This window comes from Oncorhynchus tshawytscha, unplaced genomic scaffold, assembly GCF_018296145.1.
Source record: "Oncorhynchus tshawytscha isolate Ot180627B unplaced genomic scaffold, Otsh_v2.0 Un_scaffold_4_pilon_pilon, whole genome shotgun sequence".
Taxonomy (NCBI): domain Eukaryota; kingdom Metazoa; phylum Chordata; class Actinopteri; order Salmoniformes; family Salmonidae; genus Oncorhynchus; species Oncorhynchus tshawytscha.
In genome coordinates this window covers 721,037-742,042 of record NW_024609834.1, presented here as the reverse complement: position 1 = coordinate 742,042, position 21,006 = coordinate 721,037, and the positions used below count along the sequence as shown (strand labels likewise).

General features: G+C 45.7%; 1 protein-coding gene across 2 annotated transcripts in view; it reads right to left on the bottom strand.

Annotated features, from left to right (window-relative positions):
* Positions 1 to 523: 523 nt before the first annotated feature.
* Positions 524 to 21,006, bottom strand: part of LOC112249199 (furin-1) — a 109,264-nt gene continuing 88,781 nt past the window's right edge. For both annotated transcript variants that reach the window (XM_024418960.2, XM_024418961.2), the window contains exons 7-16: positions 18,510 to 18,598; positions 16,119 to 16,291; positions 14,180 to 14,392; positions 12,782 to 12,882; positions 11,836 to 11,939; positions 11,402 to 11,519; positions 9,709 to 9,888; positions 9,502 to 9,626; positions 8,303 to 8,431; positions 524 to 4,497 (exon numbers count right to left, since the gene is read on the bottom strand). In XM_024418960.2, the coding sequence (XP_024274728.1) occupies positions 3,884 to 4,497; positions 8,303 to 8,431; positions 9,502 to 9,626; positions 9,709 to 9,888; positions 11,402 to 11,519; positions 11,836 to 11,939; positions 12,782 to 12,882; positions 14,180 to 14,392; positions 16,119 to 16,291; positions 18,510 to 18,598 (1,846 nt within the window). In that variant the 3' untranslated portion in view covers positions 524 to 3,883. The remainder of the gene's footprint in view (positions 4,498 to 8,302; positions 8,432 to 9,501; positions 9,627 to 9,708; positions 9,889 to 11,401; positions 11,520 to 11,835; positions 11,940 to 12,781; positions 12,883 to 14,179; positions 14,393 to 16,118; positions 16,292 to 18,509; positions 18,599 to 21,006) is intronic.

The following is a 21,006-nucleotide window of genomic DNA, read 5'->3' as shown; positions in this document are numbered from 1 at the left end:
GCAAATGCCGAAATGTTCCCTCAATTGAATGCTGATAAGAAAAATGGACACATGCTCAAACTCGCGCACGTTTGATTTACTTAAACAGCTGCAAGTTAGCAAGATAAAAGTGTCACCAACAAAAACGTAAAAAAATAGGCCTATGGCAAATGCAGCAATTTTGGACAACTAGTAACTAACAGATTACATTAAGAAAGTAACCTACCCAACCCTGGGTGGAGGCCACATACTGTAGCTCTTCTGGTGCGATACACAGTACTGCTATTGTAAGAAACAGGTTATACTTTTATTTTCATGTACCACAATTGTCCAACTCCTCTAGGGTTATCCTTTGACTCTATATTTGAACTGCCATTGTATTCTCTTAGAGCACAGCACTCCGGTGAAATAAAGTATTCTGCTCAATTGAATCTAGCTGGACATAAGATATTGATTCTTGTCATACAGGTACAGTATCAATCATAATTTAGATTTTTGTAATACAGGTTTCCATCAATCACATAGAAAAGCACATGACAAATCCTGAAGTTTGCATAGATCTTTATTTTTCGTAGAATCTATCAATTAAATAAAAAGGACAAATTTAACAAGAGCAAAACAAATTTTTAAATTACAAGAACATTACACTGCACCATATATATATATATATATATATAGTACAAAAATAGGCCTTATTTTAGAGTTATGTCCCATCTAAGGTAGTCATTCTTTTACATTATTCATAGGTCACTGTTTCTGTAAGGTACTATATGTAGCCCCAGGCCAAAGACTTGATAAGGAGAGGTGTGGAGAGGTGGACAGAGCTGGATGGTCCGTATGTCCAGAGCTCTGTTTAACCCTCATGAGTGTGTTTCTTCTGTAGTTATAACACACACACACACACACACAGCCTCATTCAGCTCTTTAGTGTATGGGGATGGGATACATTCTCAATCTGCTCCCTCCACATCCAACGCTGTATCTCAGCATACAGAATGTCTCAGCTCCACCACTGTCACCATGCAGGGGGTGGAGAGGGAAAGGTCTCTCTGCATTAAAAAGCAGGAATAACAAAGAGATTTAAAAAATAAAAAGACATATTCATCTGATTTATGAATCAATGCATATAGAAAACCTCAGATTGCATCATCTCCCCAACTCAGGCTCAGCAATTTGGAGCAGAACTGTACTGAACACAAATCTAAATGGCCCCGTCTTTGGTAATGCCAGAATCTCTGCTGCAGTCAGCTGTAGTATTGAGGCTGCACTGCAAGGGGCGCAACCTCCTTCCCAGCAGCTCTCTTTTTCCTTAGACATACTGTTATAATGCAATATAGATTTCCACATTCAGAAGTGACCAATTTAGAGGAAACAATGTAAATGGTGGGAGGGGGGGGTTGGGACATTAAAAAATGATTGCTATATGATTGCTCAACTATAATTCAGGTAGGAAGAAACATCTCTTATGATTTATCAGTTACTTCATTATCATCAACGACAGCACCTTACATCAGCCAGGGTTAAACGGCACACTATTCCAGCGTTGGGGTAATTACACATTTTGCTCAAAGTTGGCCGTCATTACTTTGCACTCAGAGGATAGCAACTCCCCAATCTGTGTATGGAAGACTGTCTTCCTTAGAAATGTTTATAATTACATACAATTTAAAGCACAGGAATCACCCCCCCCCCCCTTAAAAAACAATCCTGAAAACTATATGTTCAGAGGGCATAAATAAGGATATATTAAATTACATTTAAATTGTGCCAAGACAGAGTAGGGGAGGAGAGAGAGAAAAAAGAGAGACTGCAGCCCTACAGCCCTGGCACTGTAGATAAAGACATTTCAGTCTTATTATTACTGTAGAAGTGTAAATCAGTGTAAGGAAAACTCCTACAGTTCAAAAGAAATATCCTTCTCTGAAAAGCGTTCACCTTTGACCTATATAATCCTTCATCATCGCTATGGAACACATATACTCTGCTGCCGTTGCTGTGTGATCTGAGTGAGAGGACAGGATGAGCAGCTGCATCAATCTTTTATGCACGTTGTCACTATGACAGCCCCTCTCAGTGAAGCCCCCTATTATCTGCTGGAAATGAAAAATAACTTCAACGTAAAAATAGAAGAAAAAAAAGATGGATGGATCCAATATTTGTCCAATGGATGAATTAATGAGGTACAGATTGTAGAAGAAAGATAATGCAGCCAAAAATTCACTTAAAAGTTTTTCAATAAAGATACAGTATGAGTAGAGAAAAAAAAACTCCTTTGGAACACATCTGAGCTGTAGTGTCGTTCAGGATATAATTCATTGGCAAGTATATGAAACAGATTATCTCTAGTTGGCATCGACATCCCTGATGTCGACTGGAGGGCGAGTGGAGAGAAGCTGTGATAAGTCTCAATGACAGATAAAAGATGTTAAAAGAAGTTTGCTTATTATAGCCAACCTCAGTTCTTTGACATAGGCAGATCTTTAAAGAACAGGGAAAGGGAAACTACATAGGCCAACCAGTATCATAACTCAGCCTACAAACACAACCACATCCTTAGTATTCCTAATGTGGTCATTCCTTCCTTTTGCTCAACTGGACACCTGCTCACACACTTGGCCGGCACACACTCAAACACACATATACCTTACTGAAACGAGGTAGGGTGTGTGTGATGAACAGCATTAAAAAGAGCAGCAGAGTAGGGAGAGTGAAGTGCCCAGTCTGGTAATCATGTCCAGACTTTGTTATTCTCTCTCTCCTCTGCAGTGCGTAAAACCCTTCTCTCTATCACACACTCCTCTCACTACCTGTATAGCTGCTCAGAGAAGCCCACAGGAACCCTTGTGTTAAAAAAGTCACATCTACAGTACTGAGCCCCATCCACAATACATCTCACTACCACTTTCATCCTCAGTAGCTGAGCAATTATAAGACTTAAGTGGAAAGCCAATGTAATTATTCATAGGTACTTTTTTCTTGGGAATGGGGTTTCAAATCATAGAGGCAGTATTATTTTGGTCTAAATTCTGAGGCCCAGTAAAGTGTGGAGGCGTAGCTGGGTGAACTGCTGACCTATCTTTGTGGATCTGGCAGCGAGCAAGCACTCAGTCCGAACCCCCACTGGAGAACAGAGAGGGGCGGAGGTCAGGGGACTTTATATAACCCTCAGAATCACATGAATCCAGCATTCCTAAACCGCTCGGAATAAGCAGAACGCCTCCTGAATTCCATGCTGGGGGTAGAGTGAGTGTAGCTAGTCTCATGACTCATAGCCTTGTATCCAGCCAGAGCTGAGAGATCCAGTCTCATACTGCAGCATGGACACACACAGTAGCTCTGGGAGAGCCTGGGTCTGATTCACCAAAACACTGGGACTATGAGGACTCAAGCTGTGGCTTCTCAGAACCTGACCCTACCCCGATCTCGCTGTCTACTCAGCACGCGCACAGCTGTGTATCCCCAATTTACAATCTCATCCGGCTACTGCACTGGAACTGGAGGGGAAAAAAAAGAGAGCAAACAATAATGGTTTGTTTATTGTGACAGGGAAACCCTGGAGACGTCCGGGAAATGGGCTGTGTTCAGAAAACACTCTGTCTGATGGTGATTGAGGGCGAAAGGGCACAGAGAGACAGTTTAATAGAAAAGCACCCGAGTGTGAAGCGAGCGCCGAGCGCGCCCAGGCCATCCCTGTTCCACGTGACTCCAGTCTCCCATCAGGTCACCAACTACAGAGTGGAACACTAAACCTGGGGAATGAAACCCAATGAGAGGAAGAACGTGGGAGCGAAACAGGGAAAGAGAAACCAGAGGAGGGGAACATGAGGACAGGGAGCCCAGAATTAGACGAGTCAAAGTGATTGGGGGGGGCTATAGAAAGCAGGAATACAAAGACAGGAGGGGGTTAAAGAGCACTTTGTGTTTTGATAAAGGCAGTCTTCTCATTGTGTACATCAAACTCATCGTTGTCGGAGTCAGTGTTCACCCCTTCGTCGCCCCACACTGTAGGGATACCGCGGTACGACACCATTCTGCTGCTGCCCCCAAGGCCGAAGCCCCCCCTCAGGCCTGAGCCGGCCTCCTCCAGGGAGGGCAGTTTGGCCAGGACTCCAGATCTCAGCTGCAGCAGAACGAACACCCCAGCGAAGGTGGCCATGATGATCATGCAGCTGAGCACGGCGATGGTGACGGGCAGGCGGGAGCTGAGCTCTGGGCGGGGACCGGCATTGCCCTGGCCCACCATGAAGTTGCCAGGGGACTCCCTCTGGATCTGGTTGAGGTGCAGGCAGGTGCTGGACACAGGGTCCAGGTGGCTGTGAGGGGGGCAGGAGAGGCAGGCGCTGGGGCTGAGGCCGCTGCAGGTCAGGCAGGGGGGTTGGCAGGGCAGGCAGGAGGGGACCGAGGCTGGATCCACAGAGTTCCCCATGGTGTAATTGAGGAGCTGAGAGCCTGCGGTGTAGCCGGCTGGACAGTCCCTCACACAGCCTTGCTGGAAGAGGTAGTAGCCACCATTGCACTCTGCATACAGGGAGACGAGGAGAAACAGAGACACATTTTAGTACTGCTGGTGTCCAAATTCTTCATTTAACATGGTTAGTGCACAATCACCACTAATAAATTGATTTAATTCACACAAACCTTCAATATGTGAACTGTATTTGAATAGTCTGCCATGACAATCATGCAGCACATTACGCATCGCCTCATTCTGGGGCATTAAAATCATGAGCCTGTGAAAGTTCCCTCAACTTAAGCTGCATAATGTTCATGTAGCTTCTGCTAGAATGAACAGTTTCCTGCCGCAAACTGTTTGGAGTGTGAATGTGCATATTGTGTGCTGAGACAAATGCAGCGTGTGTAAATCCCTCATCTATCTGAGGAGAAATGCACTGTAGCATATCTATGCCCTGAGCCTGTGCTTTGCCAACCCTGTTGGAAATAATAATATCGCAGATATATGGACTTTCTAATAAGCTCTGAAGCATCTATCTGTACTAAGTTTACACATCCACGTGGACAGTTTGGCAGTGGCATTAGTGTGTTATCACCGCAGTAGTTTCAGTTGTAGCACCCTGTAACTCCTTATCTCCCCCAATGATTTGGAAAGCTAATCTCACACAAACTGCCACACTCCGCAAGGCCCATTCCCCCCCAGCCTACACGGTCCGACAGACCATTACCCCAATCTAATTACTTGGTTCATAATCAGTTGTCATTCTCTCCCTGTTGAAGTGGGTGGGAGAGAGAGGAAGGATCAAATGAAATTGGAGAGCAGGAAAAGAGGACAGAGGAAGGAGAGGAAGGAAGAGAGAGGAAGAGGGTGGGAGTAGTGACAGCGTGTTGAGGGAGAAGGGGTTGATGACAGAGGCAAGAGGAAGGAGAGGAAGGAAGAGAGAGGAAGAGGGTGGGAGTAGTGACAGAGTGTTGAGGGAGAAGGGGTTGATGACAGAGGCAAGAGGAAAGGGGGAAGAGGGAGCAGTAGGGATGAAATTCCAACACAAATGATACAGTATGTCTACAGGGCTGGTCTGGCTGCACTAATAAGAATTGTCATCTGCTAACTGGCTGAATGTGTTGATCGCAGACAGGCCCAGTCCTGGCCGTTCTGCTGCTCTAGATGAGAACCAAAAAATTCCCGCCCTCCTCCTATACCCCCACAAAACTAGAATAGTCCCATTAATTAAGTATTTTCCAGACATTGAAGTGACGTTCATTTTAGGTTCTGAATGAAAGGTGAAAATACATATTTTCCGGATGTTGAAATCAGGTAAAATTTCAGTTCTGAAAGAAAGTTGAACATTTATAGTCAGCCGTCTATGTTTGGACCAAACGAAGGTCGGTCCAGACCAAACCTTTAAATTGTTGTATTTTTTTTAACCCAGTTTTTCTCCCCAATTTTGTGGTATCCAATTGGTAGTTAGTATTGTCTCATCGCTGCAACTCCCGTACGGACTCGGGAGAGGCAAATTTCGAGAGCCGTGCATCCTGCGAAACACAACCCAACCAAGCCACACTGCTTCTTGACACAATGCCCACCTGGAAGCCAGCCACACCAATGTGTCTGAGGAAACACCGTGCAACTGGCGTCCGTGTCAGCGTGCACTGCGCTCGGTCTGCCACAGGAGTCGCTAGTGCGTGGCAAGGAAATCCCTGCCGGCCAAATCCTCCCTAACCCGAACGATGCTGGGCCAATTGTGCGCCGCCCCATGGGTCTCCCGGTTGCGGACGGCTGCGATAGAGCCTAGACTCGAACCCAGAATCTCTAGTGGCACAGCTAGCACGGTGAAGCAGTGCCTTGCGCCACTCGGGAGGCCAAGACCAAACCAAATCTGAGCCAAACATAGACGTCTATAATTGGTTCAGATTTGGTCTGGACCTGACCAAAAATCTACATCCGTGGGCGTGGAAATAAAATAAAAAAGACTGGTCTGGACAGGACCAAAAAAAGACACCCAATTGATTTCGGCGTCAGTCAGTGCTGACTGGGGTGTCAGTGCTGGGGTGTCAGTGCTGACTACAGTGTCGGCCTGCAATGGAATTTTATGAATGCCCATCTATTTGGTAGGCCTACTGTTTGTAAAAAAAAAAAAAAGTTTTAAAGGCAGTTGCATTTGCTTCATTAGTCCTGATTCCCATGATTAAGCTACCCTGTGACTAAGCTACCCTGTGACTAAGCTACCCTGTGACTAAGCTACCCTGTGACTAAGCTACCCTGTGACTAAGCTACCCTGTGACTAAGCTACCCTGTGACTAAGCTACCCTGTGACTAAGCATCCCAACTTTATCAGGAGTTATCCTGGGCCTATTTGCAATGAGAATCAATGCATTTAACACAGCAGCAAATGCAGAAGTATCTTCTTTTTCCATATAATCAGCTCGTCAAAAATGTACCAATACAAACTTGAAACCAATGTAACCCACTGGTTGTCCATTCCATAATGTCATTTTTTATTAGATTTTTTTTACCTGTCCTGTTTTTAGGATTGTTTTGGGGCAGAATTATGTGTTATATGTTGTTGGAGGTGCGTCTTTTTAGCTCGGAAAATGCCGTCCTCGCCAACGTGCGGCCATGTTTACTCAATATCTCAGTAGATGTCTCTGAGGACGAGCTAATCAACAAACTCAACCATCCAGAGTTCATGCTTCACAACCTACACCTATGCCATTACACCACTCACGATCTGATACAGTATACCAACAAGAGTGTTAAATTGTGATACCCAGGGGATCCTGCAGGGGTCAGACTGTTCCTGTCTCTCCCAGTCTTATTCTAGGGCAGTGGTCTCCGAACTCTAGCATGAACGCTACCTTAAAATTGAACATGTCACAAGCTACTTTTTTAAAATTGTATTTTTCAAATAGGCACATTATTTTCTTCTCCTGTACCCTGCAACTCTTCCCCGGATCCTTAGTGAACTATATTTGTGCTTTCTGTCAATATACCCGGGTAATATATTGGTTAATAAACAGTATTTGGCATGACAGGCCCCATAAAATTTGTATTTTCCCAAATTCAGATCTCTCAGTTTAATTGTATTTTTTACTCTCAATATAACAATTATTCATAAAGAAACAACAAAAATGGAGTCCCTGTCAATGCTTAAACCACATCAGAAGACCATTTTTGAGGTCTGTAGAACACGTCATGGCAGAGTTTTCAAAGCAATGGCCACCCAATTGATACAAATAATCATGATATAGCCTAGTTCTGTGAGGTTAAATGTTTGTTCACATTTAATTGAGAAGGTTTATGGGGAAAGTCCTTCTGTCTACCCACAAGACGCCGGTTATCATTAGACAAACGCGCACACCAAACAGGCAATATTGCCAGAATTTAATTGCCAGATAGTGTGTTACGTTTGGCTTTTTAGTCAACAGTGGCAAACCAGGGGTGGGATAATGTCAATGCGTCTTTGATTGGATAGTAACCGGTAGCCTTATGTTTATAACAATTTCTGATGGAACACATGAAGAAATGCATGTACTTTCAGAATTCATTGGAGAGCTTATCGTAGGTGGGCTGTGAGCTACTGGAAGCTAGCCAGTGTTTCATCTCTCCGGTCTTATCTGTACAGTGTGCAGTGTAAATGTACCTGATCATTAAATGGTTAGGTTTAGGGTAGGCAACTGAAGCCTGCAGAGCCACAGTGGGGCAGACTTTTGATCCATTAGACCATGATGGATTTAATTAGGTGCATTTGTGGTGTGCAGGAACAAAAGCCTGGGCACACCACAGCTCTAAGAGACCCTAGTTTCCTAACCCTAGGTACAGAATCTACATTCTCTAACAGTAACCAATGGTAACCAACAGTAACATTCTTACCAATGCAGATCTGCTGTAGGTCAAAAGTCTTACAGCTGCCGTTACTGGGCTGAGAGAGGTCCTTGGCTGTGGAGCTGGGAGAGTCTGAGCCTGTACCATACAGCACCAGGGTGAACTGAGTCAGAGTGCCTAGACCGAGGGAGGGAGAGAGAGTGTTACACATAAGCAACAACAGCACAGATCTCCAAGCCACCGTCTACGCCAGCAAGGCTTTGGCACTCTTCAGGGTGGGTTCTGTAATTGCAGCTTCTATCCTGCTCCTTTTATATTCTTGGATTTCCTGGATGGAATGACAGGAAAAGATTCCTAGAAGTAAAGCATTAAATATAGAAGTATACATTCTGGTGTTTCTCTATAGACCCGTTAGTTAAGAACAACACTTCCCGGGAGAGCCATTTATACGAGGGGCCCTTTGAGAGGGTCCAACTTCCTATATCACAGAAGGGAGGGGGCTGAGAGATCTACAGCCAGAGGGAGGGAGGGAGGGGAGGGAGTGAGGGAGGGGAGGGAGTGAGGGAGGGGAGGGCGAGAAAGAAGAGTGAGAGAAAATAAAACGAAAGAGAACGAGAGAAAATTACAAATAAATCCCCAAATATTGTCTGACAGTAGTGTGGCCTGGATGGGTCTTAGGTCATAGTTATTCTGGGTCATCCTGGGTTAGCCTGGGCCAGACAGCAGGGTCCTCCACTCTCCTGCTTGATTTACTCTCCCTGGTTTAATGAAGCTGATTTAGAGGTGGGTGTGTGGAGCTAGAGAGAGACTGCCTGACAGTTTGTATAAAGGGGATCAAAAGGAAAGCTATCCAGGCATCAGACATTGCTGCCCTGTGTATAAAACACTCCCTATTAGCAGTCTGGAAGCATCTCACACACACAAAATCATCAACACATGAATGACGTACATGCACTGACGCACACTATGAAATACACAAATCCATTAACACATAAATCAAGCACATACTGCACATGCACACACTCTCTCACACACAGTGCATCAATGAATCAAACACATATGATGCACAGACAAATGCAACCACAAGCATACATCCCGTCACACACACATTCTTTCAGTGACACTGCTAGTCAGACATGGTTGCACTAACAGAAACCCTGTCACTCTCTCTCTGTCTCTGAGCTCCCAGACAATGTTCCAGACTTAACAATAGCATATGTTAAGGTAGTAAACAAGAGGTGTCTTACCATAGTCGCTGGCCCCTGCCACGTTTACCATCTCCAGGGTCCACTCCCCCCGAGGGTCCTCGTCCCAGGAGTGTGTGGTCATGAAAGCCCAGTCATTAAAGCCCTCTGACGAGTAGTCATGAGGCCTGGAGAGGGGAGAGACAGGAGGTATGTAATACAAGGTGTGTGTGTGTGTGTGTGTGTGTGTGTGTGTGTGTGTGTGTGTACCTGGGAGCGAGCAGTGTGGAGCGGGTACCCTGTGGGCTGGTCAGGTAGATGCCCAGGTTGCCCCTGCGGTTGTAGGAGAGGGTGAGCTGGGCCTGGGCATGTTCTAGGGAGCTCACATGGTTGGCTGTCCCAACACAGCCATCCACTGTCTTGGTGATCAGCAGGTGGCTCCCAATGTTCCTGGCACACAGATAAACAGCACATCAACATATATGGACCAAATACATACATTTGCACAAAGACAGCATAGTTATTGAAGATGAAAATTGGCTTGGAGTGGCTTGTGTTTTCATGTTGCTGGCTTCTGGGGTCTGTGAGAAAGATGCCTCATCTGGGAGTGCGAATGTGACAGCAACTCTGTGTGACCGACGATAATGGTTCTCTGAGTGATGCTGCATGAGGGTGTGACTGTTGCTCTGGACTAGTGTGTGAGAGAGAGACTAGTGTGTGAGAGAGAGCCTGCTGAGGGCACAGGGTTTGCGGCCTTGAAACAGGATTAACAACTCAGGTCCTGCAGCAGCCCTGTCCTCTACAGGAGAAAAGTACCAGGCTCCCCCGACTCCCCCCAATCCGCTTAGCAGCTTACACACATCCACTACAACTGAACCCGGAGGAGGAGGAGGAGAGGAGGGCTGTGGGGGGAGAGGAGGGCATGAGGCTTTAGAAAAGCTGTGGCGCCCAGCTGATAGAAAATACAGGCCGTAATCAGTGAACTGGGTGTAAAAACACACCGCTTCCTCCTAATTAAATCCCTTAAAATGTTAGAATCCAATCCGCAGCAGTCAGAGAGTGAAGGGGAAATAAATCCCCACCAAGCCAGCAGTTATCGCTCAGAAGCAACACCTCTTGTACTAACACCTTTAACACAGGCTCCAGTGGTAGGCTGTGATCTGGGGACCATTACAGAAACAATACAACAGGGCTGGGAACCTGTCAGCCACCGTATGTAGCAGAGGCAGGGTTAAAGATGGTAGAGAGTGGAAGCGAAAGAGCAATATTGAGAAAGTATGAGGGGAAAACAGAGAGAGAGGGAGAGAATGAGAGAGGGATAGAGAGCAAGACCAAAGGAGCAGAACTATGGAATGGAAGAGTGAAAGAGTAAAAGATTGACAGAGGTCTAGAGACAGCCAGGGAAGCATAGAGAACATGGAAGCAGAGAGAGAGAGAGCGAGAGCGAGCGAGAGAGAGACTCATCTGAAAATGATTATTTCCCTTAAACATGCTCCCCCAGGCTCAGAAGATCATCACCCTACCACACACACACACACAAGAACCCAGCAGAGCATATCAATGGGCCTCCGGTGCCATGCTCAGAATAGAAACATGACATGCAGTCACACTGGGGTATGACAGCTTGGTCCCACATGAGCACCTCTCACACCTACGGCCCATCACAAACCAGCCCACACACAGCAGCGCTCATCACCTCCACAGTCGACACCCCCCAGATGTGCTACACTCTCACACACACAATCTGAAGCATCCTATACTAATAAGGATCACATAGGTTTATTATATGTTAATCACCTGGTAGGTTAACTGTACTATACCCAAAACCAATGTAATCCCTATGAAGCAAGTACTGATGCTCCTGCCAGCCAAACAGTGGTATTACAGGTCGAGTTGGTAGAGCTGTGTGTGTGTGTGTGTGGCTGTGTGTGTGTGGCTGTGTGTGTGTGTGTGTGTGGCTCACCTGGGCTCTGCCACCATGGACAGCACACATTTTTTCTGGGGCCCAGCATTGGTCCAGTTCTCAGCCAGAGTCACAATCGCACTGGCATCAAGCAGGCCATACCCATATGAATGGCTCACTGAGAGAGATCGAGCGATAGAGAGAGAAGGAAAAAGAAAGATCGATATCAGACTGCTGAAAGGCTACTTCATCACGATTCCAGTTCCAACTCAATAAGGGCCTCTTCACTATTAGATTATTGCATGTACCCTGCTGTGTGCCCAGTAAAACCTCTCAATGAACTTTGGATCCATGGCTTTCTGTAATTGCTTAATGTAGGCAACTTTAAATCAATTGATGTAAATACAATATAGATCCGTCTCCATTGTGCGATTGGCAAGGCACGGGAATGATGATGGTCAGCCGAGCTCAGCTAATGGGACGCCTCGCTGTACCTTTTCGGCCGACCCCATTGGTATTCCAGTCGTTGGTGAGGAGGTGGGCGGGATGAGAGGTCCTCACGACCAAGTGCTGCATGTCCCTCCATGTCAGGTTTTTACTGCGCACACACACACACACACACACACACACTTTAAATATAGAAGATACCAGATCTAACATAGCCTTAACATGATTATGAAGACAGTATAACAAGCAACAACATATCCTACTGTACCACAATGCATAGCGACTGATTGCAAAGGAAATGGCATTAGGTGCCCAAGAAGAGTTGAACATCAGGCTTAATGTTACCACATTGAAAAGATAAAGAGACCAGAGATCCCTCTGTCAGTCACATCTCTGCTCTCCCACTCTCCTCTGTTCTCCATATAAAACCCTGTGTTACTGCAGTTCCACCCAACAGAGCAACAGTAAAAGCCTACAGTAAAACAGAGTCAAATAGTGTACAGTACCCCGGCGACACAGAGTTTAAACCTCATCAACTCTGTCTTTTACTGAAAGGTCAGCTTTGACTGAAGGGAAAGTCAAAGTCCTGCAGTACAGTCAGACACTTTTAATGGACAGGGAACTACAGGAGGTTTTTACTGGTCACACGTACCCCGTTCCCCAATCAGACTACAGTACTGAGCTGATGACACATTCATAACAGAATGCTAGGAGATAACTGACTCATCTATTCTGATCCACAATGCATTATTACAAGACAGTTGCCTTCCCCCAAGAGTTAGTCATACTTCTGAGACATCTGTGTGTGTGTGTGTGTGTGCTCAGACGGCAAATATTTGTGAACAGACAAAAAGCACAAAGGAGGGAGAGAAACAGAGAGAGCAAGATCAGAGAGAGAAAAATGGGAACAAGCAAGGGGACATTGAGACAAACAGAGACAACCAAAAGGAGAGACAGAGACACAGATAGAGACAGGTGGTAAGAGTCACTCACTTGGCTTCCAGTGCAAGGGCGATGATCCCAGCAGCCAGAGGAGCCGAGGCGGATGTGCCTGTGTGGGTGTCAGTACACTTCTGTCTGAGGTCCGTTGTCACCTGACAGGAAGAGTTTCATAGTCAGATATGGTGCTCAGATGAATGCCCATACCGGGCCGAAATGTTTACACCTAATATATGGGCAAATAAATAACTTTTTGTTGAAACAATCAGTAGGAGTGTAAGTTATACACTATAAAAGTCAGATATTCTACTCAGCCCCATCTACTTTGATAGATGTTTATGTATCAACACATGGTTAACATGATTAATCATGAATGTGAAAACATACACCAATCATTAATCATGTGTGTACAGCATGCCTCATGGCAGGAGGTTGTACTGTACTGTAATCTCTCCTAGTGAGAGGCTCTCCATCCTCCACCTCATGTGTGTGTGTGTGTAAGGGTGAGACATGGAGATGGGATTTTAACGTTTTAAAGTTCTTCATTCAAATGGAACTCAGAGGGCGGGTGGGAAAGAGTGTGAGTTTATGAAGAGAGAGAAAAGAACAAAAGCGGGAAAGAGAGAGAGTGTCACTGCTCAATGTGAGAAGACTGCAGGCTATGGCTGCCTGAGGCAGGCCAGTGAGAACTGACTCAGTCATTCCTCCAGAGTGAACACACAAAACCTGCCTTGAAGCACCAAACAGTTTAGTAAGCATCTGGCTTACAGAAGCACTAAAACCAATAGGAAAACTGACAAAGAAGTGCAACAGAAATAAGAAAGAAGTGCAACAGAATACAGGCTAACTAGGACATCCAGAAACGCTCAAACCTCTAGAGTACAGCTAGAGAGTCTGGACTAGTGCTTTGGCTCCGGATTCAACCATCTGAGATACTCTACGGATCCCAGGAGCCAAGTCGACCTGGTTCTATACATCAACATCCTGGCTGTACATCAAAAGTTTCCATCCATTCTTACTTAAGCAAACATCATTCCCTGACTAATATGCTGTAAAATAGACTTCCTCCTCTTCAAAGCTCAGTGGAATCTGTGTGATCTCCCATTGCAGTTAGCAACATAATACCACTGAGGTCCTGGAACCACAGTGCACAAGACTCTCACAGGACAGGAGCCCCGACTCACACACTCCTTCACCCTGCATGCACACCACCACTCAGTTTAATGTTTTCTGACATGCCCATTTTCAGACTGTACAGACAAATGCTTCCCATTCTCCCCATGACGCTCACACTGGGAGTGAATGAGAGTGTGTGTTATATATGTATATATATATATATATATACACACATATATATATATATATACATATATATATATACATATATATATATACATATATATATGTGTGTGTGTGTGTGTGTGTATGCGAGCACGTGTCTACTGAACTCACTATCTGTTTCTCGTTGAGGTTGCCAGAGCTGTAGGTTGTGGCAAGGGTGGAAGAGCAGGCCTCACTGTACCAGGGCACGTTGCCGTTCTGGGTGGAGCTGCTGATGGACAGGGTGTAGATGCTGTTGGTGTAGCCGTCACAGTTACAGCTGTCCTTCTCACGCCCGCCGTTCCCTGACGCCCACACAAAGATGGAACCCAGGCCCCCACGACCCTAGAGGAGAGAGAGACAGAACAGAGTCAATAACAAACCTAGACAACCACAAGGCTTCTAGACAGGCCTTTCTGACGTACAAGACCACATGCATGTGTATCTTGGTGTGGCACAGCTTATGAAAGAGTGGAACACGGTGTCATTCAATCTAAATTAGATTCCCATTGATACTACAGCACAACTCAGCACAACTCACAACAAACAGGGTCCATCTCTGAAAGGGCTGCCTCAGCTCATCCATACATCACAAGACCGTTTGCACTCAGACGCTTTGAATCCAAAGAGCTTTAATGTACCACGGCCACAATACAAGACAACAGGGACAAACCCGGAGCAATACATTATCTGTGCTATTCAGCATTCACAGTGAACAAATATCAAAGTCCCACAGAATGCTCCATTGTGCTGGGTGGTGCAGCCTCTCCACATTGACCATCACATGCAACCATCATGAACAGTGTAAACAACAGACTGGAGCTACTGATGATGCCATGGCTCCCTATAGAATAGTGTGTTTACATGCCATATGCTTTTTATTTGACAGGCCTGTAATAAAAAGGGAGGCAGACAGGGCACCAGTAACGGCCCTCAGATGGGGTTTGCCCCATAAGGTCTGATGGTTCTTTGTCTGAATGGCCCGTTGGCCCTGGCTCGGCTCAATGCTTTATGACTGGCTCTCTCACACCCTCTTACCCTTATAGCTGGGATCAGATGGATGCAGGCTCCCATGTGTACACTACAGAGAGCCTGGCATATGGCACTATACGTCTGCAGTCTTGATGCTTACTGTTCCCTCCACTCAGTCATGCACTGTACACACATGCCACACTCCCTGGACTCCCACACATACAAAGACTATAACCCCCCGTGACTTATTGCTTAACTATAGTATGGCCTGAAAGCGTTGGTAATCACATTTTTGTTTGGTGGAGACTGTATACAGTAAGACGCCCATTAAAGACGCAGCCTTCGGCAAACCAGCTACTGTTTCATATTGACACTAAAAACCAGGACCATTCACCATCCTGCTCTTTAAATAGCTATCAAAATGCCTAAAAGCAATAGTCTCTCTCTCATAAGCTCTCATACTCCCACACACACACACCTCAGGGTTGGCAGTATGCCAATGCTCTGCCCGGATGCCCATGCGAGACGAAGGAGCTGTAGCTAAGACTTCGGTCTCTCTGAATCCTGCCACACTAATGTTAAAGCCTCATGAACTATTTACAACTGTTTGCATTTCACATGCAGAAGAAAATCTGCATGTGACCTGAGCTCAATGGCTTTTTATTGAGATATTCTCATAACACAATTATCCTCCCACTCAGATTCTGAAATCACTTCTACAATTGTGGTACTGTGAAGGGAAATGATTGTGTAAAGTGCACTTTTTGTGGTTATGAATGTACATTATTTTCAGTGCTTTGTATTGAGGATTCTTTTTCCTATATTATTTTTTCAGGACATTTAAAAAAAAAATCCTTACTGGAGTTTAGAAAGCCTGATACTTCCACTGCGACCAAATCCCCATTCATAATCGTCAGGGTCAAAAAGTGTGCTTGCGTTGTTCAAGCCGCCTTCAAAATGGTTGAATAGTTTACTACATAATTACTGCCTGTGTGTAGAGGAAGTCACCCACAAACTATTGATTTTTATGGGGGACATATAAATGGTGGAACGCGGCACACATCTGAGGCCCAAAACACACAGATATTTACACACACACCTCGGTCACTCCGCGTAGAAAGGCCTCCTTGGCGAGCTTGGCGGGCCCATCCACCGTCTTCCCATCATCCTCGGGGCCCCAGCTGGCACTGTAGATGTGGATGTGCTGTGGGTTCAGACTGAGAGACTGGGCCTCCACCACGTCTGTTACCTCGCCGTCCAGCATACGCACTCCTACACACACACACACACACACACACACACACACACACACACACACACACACGCCAACATATACAAATTTGTACACATTTGATCTAATAATCATCTACTCCTTTTCTTTGAAGAGAAATGCAGGTGAGGTTAAATTCAAATACCAAAGCCACTGGTAGGAAGTGTTCCACAGAAAAAACAAACAGTCAGCAGCAGAGTTGGTGATAAATAAGTCTTAGATCTGAAGAAGCTCGGATACTGAAGGTTTGTTTACAGGTGATGAATGAGAACATTCTGTTTCCCTCCCCAGAAAACAGATGACGTTTGAATCCGGGTGGACATTGTGTTGCACAAATACCCTCTGCAGAAGAGGGACACTTGAATTGGGATATGCCAGCTCTTTTTGTATATTAAAGCCATCGATTCTGAATTTAATTTAGAATGTTTTCTAGCGCCAGCCTCCAGGGCAGTTTTCGGAGCCTCCTCATCCTCTTTCTCTCCGCACCCCCATCCCAGCCCAGCAGACAGAAAGCTGACAAATCGAAGGCAGACATCTTCAAAACAAACTCGTTGGCTGCTTTGATGCATGGAGGGTCAAGTTACTCCATACTGCCTTCATACCGGTTAAAGTAAACAAACAGAGTTCGTCCCTTTGAAGTTCTCCAAAAGGCATCCAGCGGCGAGGGCACTGACTCAGGGTCCCAGTAGAGCTCAGAACGAAACGAGCAAATAGTTTTATAGGAGGAGATAGCCCATTATCTGGGGAGCGCTGCGCCCATCTCTGCTACCCCTTACCTCCACCAACACACAGGGATTCTTCTGTAGGTGGGTTGAAGCCAATACAGCTTTCTAAATCTTAAGGTCAAAGCTTGAGCTTACAGTTTGTGCTCTGGAATAGTGGTAGGATTCCTGGTGGGATGACAAAGACCTGCCTTCCATTGGTAGTCAGTGCCATAGAGTGATAGGAAATTAGATTAATCTCTCCCTGTATGTGTGTGCGCACACACACACTAAGTCCTCGCAAGAATAATAAACCAATACAATTCAGAGAAATGAGGACATTTGGCTGGTCCTCACTTATAAAAAACCTATTTTAGGTTTAGGGGTTAGGGGTTAGGTTTAGAATTAGGGTTAGCGGAAAGGTTTAGGGTTAGGGGTAAAATAAGATTTCAAATGGGAATCAATTGTTGGTCCCCAAAAAGTCCTCAAATGTATAGTAAGACATAGTTGTGTGTCTGTAGGTGTGTATGGTATGAGAGCTGGTGGAGTGGCAGTGCAATAGGCCATCTACAGTATTGCCTTTCTAGAATTCAAATATTTATTTCTAGAAGTGGGTACTACTCACTTATTAACAGGCAGCTGCCGGACTGGGCCAAGCCTGCAGGTTGGTCACGCACGCACACACACACACGCAAACGCAACAAACACACACGCGGCCTGCTGTTCCTCTGCTTCACTCTCCTTTACGCCTGACAGGGCACCCTTGCTGCAGTCTTGGAAGGACTGTGGTTGGTCAGAAAGTTTCTGTCCTCTGAGTGGGGAAGGTGAGCAGAAGCTGCTGCTCATTAACCATCTCATTAACACGCAGACTGTTTAATCACTGCCCAGTGTGGAGTCTTCCTTTATAAAGGAAGTAGTCGTGCTGAAGAGGCTGAATGCAGGAGGCATACACTGTTGTTAAACTTCGGCAGGCTTCATTTTTCAACTAAACGAATAAGACTTGTATGTGTGTTCATGGTTTAAACGAGACAGTACTACTCCTGACAGAAGAGAAGCGGCGGCAGGCAGATATTGGATGTGACCAATAAGGACTAAAACTATGCGTTGGATTTAGCCAGGCTGTGACAGCTGGAAACATGCAGCGGCACGGAGAGATAAAACATGCAGAGGGGTAATGAGATGAGAGCACCAACTGACTGGATAAAAGAGATGGCTCTAATTAAAGGGATTACACACGCTTACACTGAGGCATGGGCTCAGAGGAGCCACGCTGCACACAGATTATCACACACACACACAACTAATGTTCATAGAGCCTCCCTGTCATCTCAGGCCAGAAGTGGAGGAAGAGTTACCCTTGAGCAACTCCTGCTCAAACTGAGCTCAGAATAGTACGGAGGCAGCACACATGGGTATTTCAGCTGTCTTAGCAGTCAGAAAACGTGAAGAATTGAAAGATAAAATGGAGGAGAAACAGAGAGAGATGACATGAATCGCCCTCTGTTCTACGGTACTGTACCTCCAATCTTGGCATTGTAGGCCACTCCGACTCCACAGATCCCATTGTTGGCCATCGCTGCCACCTCGCCTGCACAACGAGTCCCATGCCTGGAGGGAGAAAGAGAGAACGAGAAAACGAGCGAGAGAGAGAGAGAGAGAAAGAGTGAATGAGAGAAAGAAAGAATGAAGAGAGAGAGATAGAAAGAACGAACGAGAGAGAACACACGGGGGGATGTAAGTCCTCATTTTGATGTGATTTACCAATATAAAACACAGTGTACATTAGCTACAAATGACATAATTGTCTCCAGGCAGTGTGCATTATCTATGAATTGAGCTCTAGAAGACAGTAAATTAACAGATACAGGAGGTTGTGTAGGAATGCACTCCCTGCGATACTGTGGTCTAAGATGGCCATCGACAAAAATCTAACTCATGTAGACAAGTCCTTGGCCCTAGCAGCCTCTCAGCTGTTCCGACTTGGTTGTAGCCCAGAAGAAAACAGTCAGTCAGTCAGTCAGTCAGTGAGCGTGGGTCATGAAAGACTGTGCCCTTCCAGCAGGCCTGACCTTGAGTCTGGGGCCGCGGGACCTGCCGGCAGCAAGGAAAGGCAAAATGAGCTGACATGCTACCATCTTACGGTGGGGGAAACAAATTAGATTTACCATTTCCACAAAAGTGCTTTTCATTGAGTCTGTGCCTCACCGGTTTGATCTGTCCCTCTCAGCGCTGCAGGAGATCGGCAGAGAATGTGGCCCATCACATTCCAGTCAGGTTCATTGTGCCGCTCGCTCATCTCCACCGAATGGACACGGACACTAAAAGTCCTCCAAACCACCGGCTCCCAAGCAGATCGCAGGACAATCAGTGGGAGTGGATAATGCCAGGGTTAGGATACACCAGATAAGCAGAGAGCAGCTACACTGCCCAAGAACACAGCCCAGCCAGCAGGCTCCCATTCAAGCAGAGTAAATAAACCAGTACTATGGTGTTCTATCATAGCCCAGGGGAAATACCCCAGTGGGCTGAGAGAGACCGACATCCTCCATTGATAACTTGCATGTGGTCTCAGCGTGTGGCTCTATGGAGCACTGAGACACCATAGCTCTATGAAAGCAGCAGCATATGCAAACTGTTAGCCATACACCTCGATGAGCAATTAAAGAATATGAAAGGGACTTAACTCCTCCAGTACCTGTCTTATAGTGGGACGTCTAGTAACTGACATTTCATTCTGGGGGTCAGCTGTACTCAAACAACCTCTACAACACTTTAACCTCATTTATCCAGGACTGACTGATGGGCGTTAGGCTAGGCTAATGTATTCCCTTCATTAAACCCACAGGGCGTCGACCAGACCCCGTTAAACAAGAGGATCAGAGAGCGCTGCACTGTGGCAGTAGATCAACCAATCCGCCTGAGATCTCTTTAGACACGGCTATGTGCTGCAGGTCAAAGGTTAATGTCAGAGTTACCCCTGAGTGCTCAATGTCCCACTAACAAGTGTCATGGGACCTGGATTAACTGCAGGACCCGAGGGCCTTTTAACGACATGCTTTAATGGTGTAAGGTAGAATGTGTAGAGGCAATTCAAAGAAAACTGGGTCATGAAGACCAGATCTGAAGTGAAGAACACATCTAAAAGAATGACGCACACACGCCCTCTCCCTTTCTCTCTCGCACATACACACGACAAAGGTAAGCGAAAACACCCACATGTAGGCTGGCGGCTAGTACACCGCTAGTGTGAACTGACAATGGAAGATCGGCAATTAACTTAATCTCCACTTTCATACCAGGGCAGGTATGTTAGTCTCTGCCCAGGCAGTGTTTGTAAGTGATCCATCCCTTTGTAGGGGTAGGCAAGCAGGCCAGCGATGCAGCAGATAAGGCACAGCTCAGATGTCTGAAAGGATGCAGGGCAAGCCCAAGCTTATAACACCAGTCTGTCTTGAGCCCAGTCATATCTGCCTCTGACAAATACATATCCACCTAGATCTATCTGACACGTTCTTCTGGCATGTGATGTTGCTAGGGTAAAATCAAAGGATGCGGAAAATATCCCAATCTGAACATCTTCAGTGCGATCCTTTTGATGTAAAATGTTCTTTCCACGAGACAAGTGCATTTTGATCCATTTGCGCCACTGAAAAGGTGTATGAACATTTCTAAAAAGGTTGAAAATGATCCAAGAGAGACCATTTGGCGTCTCTCGTGTTGCAAAGACATCCCAGGGTCAGGATTCACACACAGATTACTGCACCTGTACATAGCCCACCTATAATTTAGCCCAAACAACTACCTCTTTCCCTACTGTATTTATTTTCTTTATTTTGCTCCTTTGCACCCCATTATTTATATTTCTACTTTGCACATTCTTCCACTGCAAATCTACCATTCCAGTGTTTTACTTGCTATATTGTATTTACTTTGCCACCATGGCCTTTTTTTGCCTTTACCTCCCTTCTCACCTCATTTGCTCACATTGTATATAGACTTGTTTATACTGTATTATT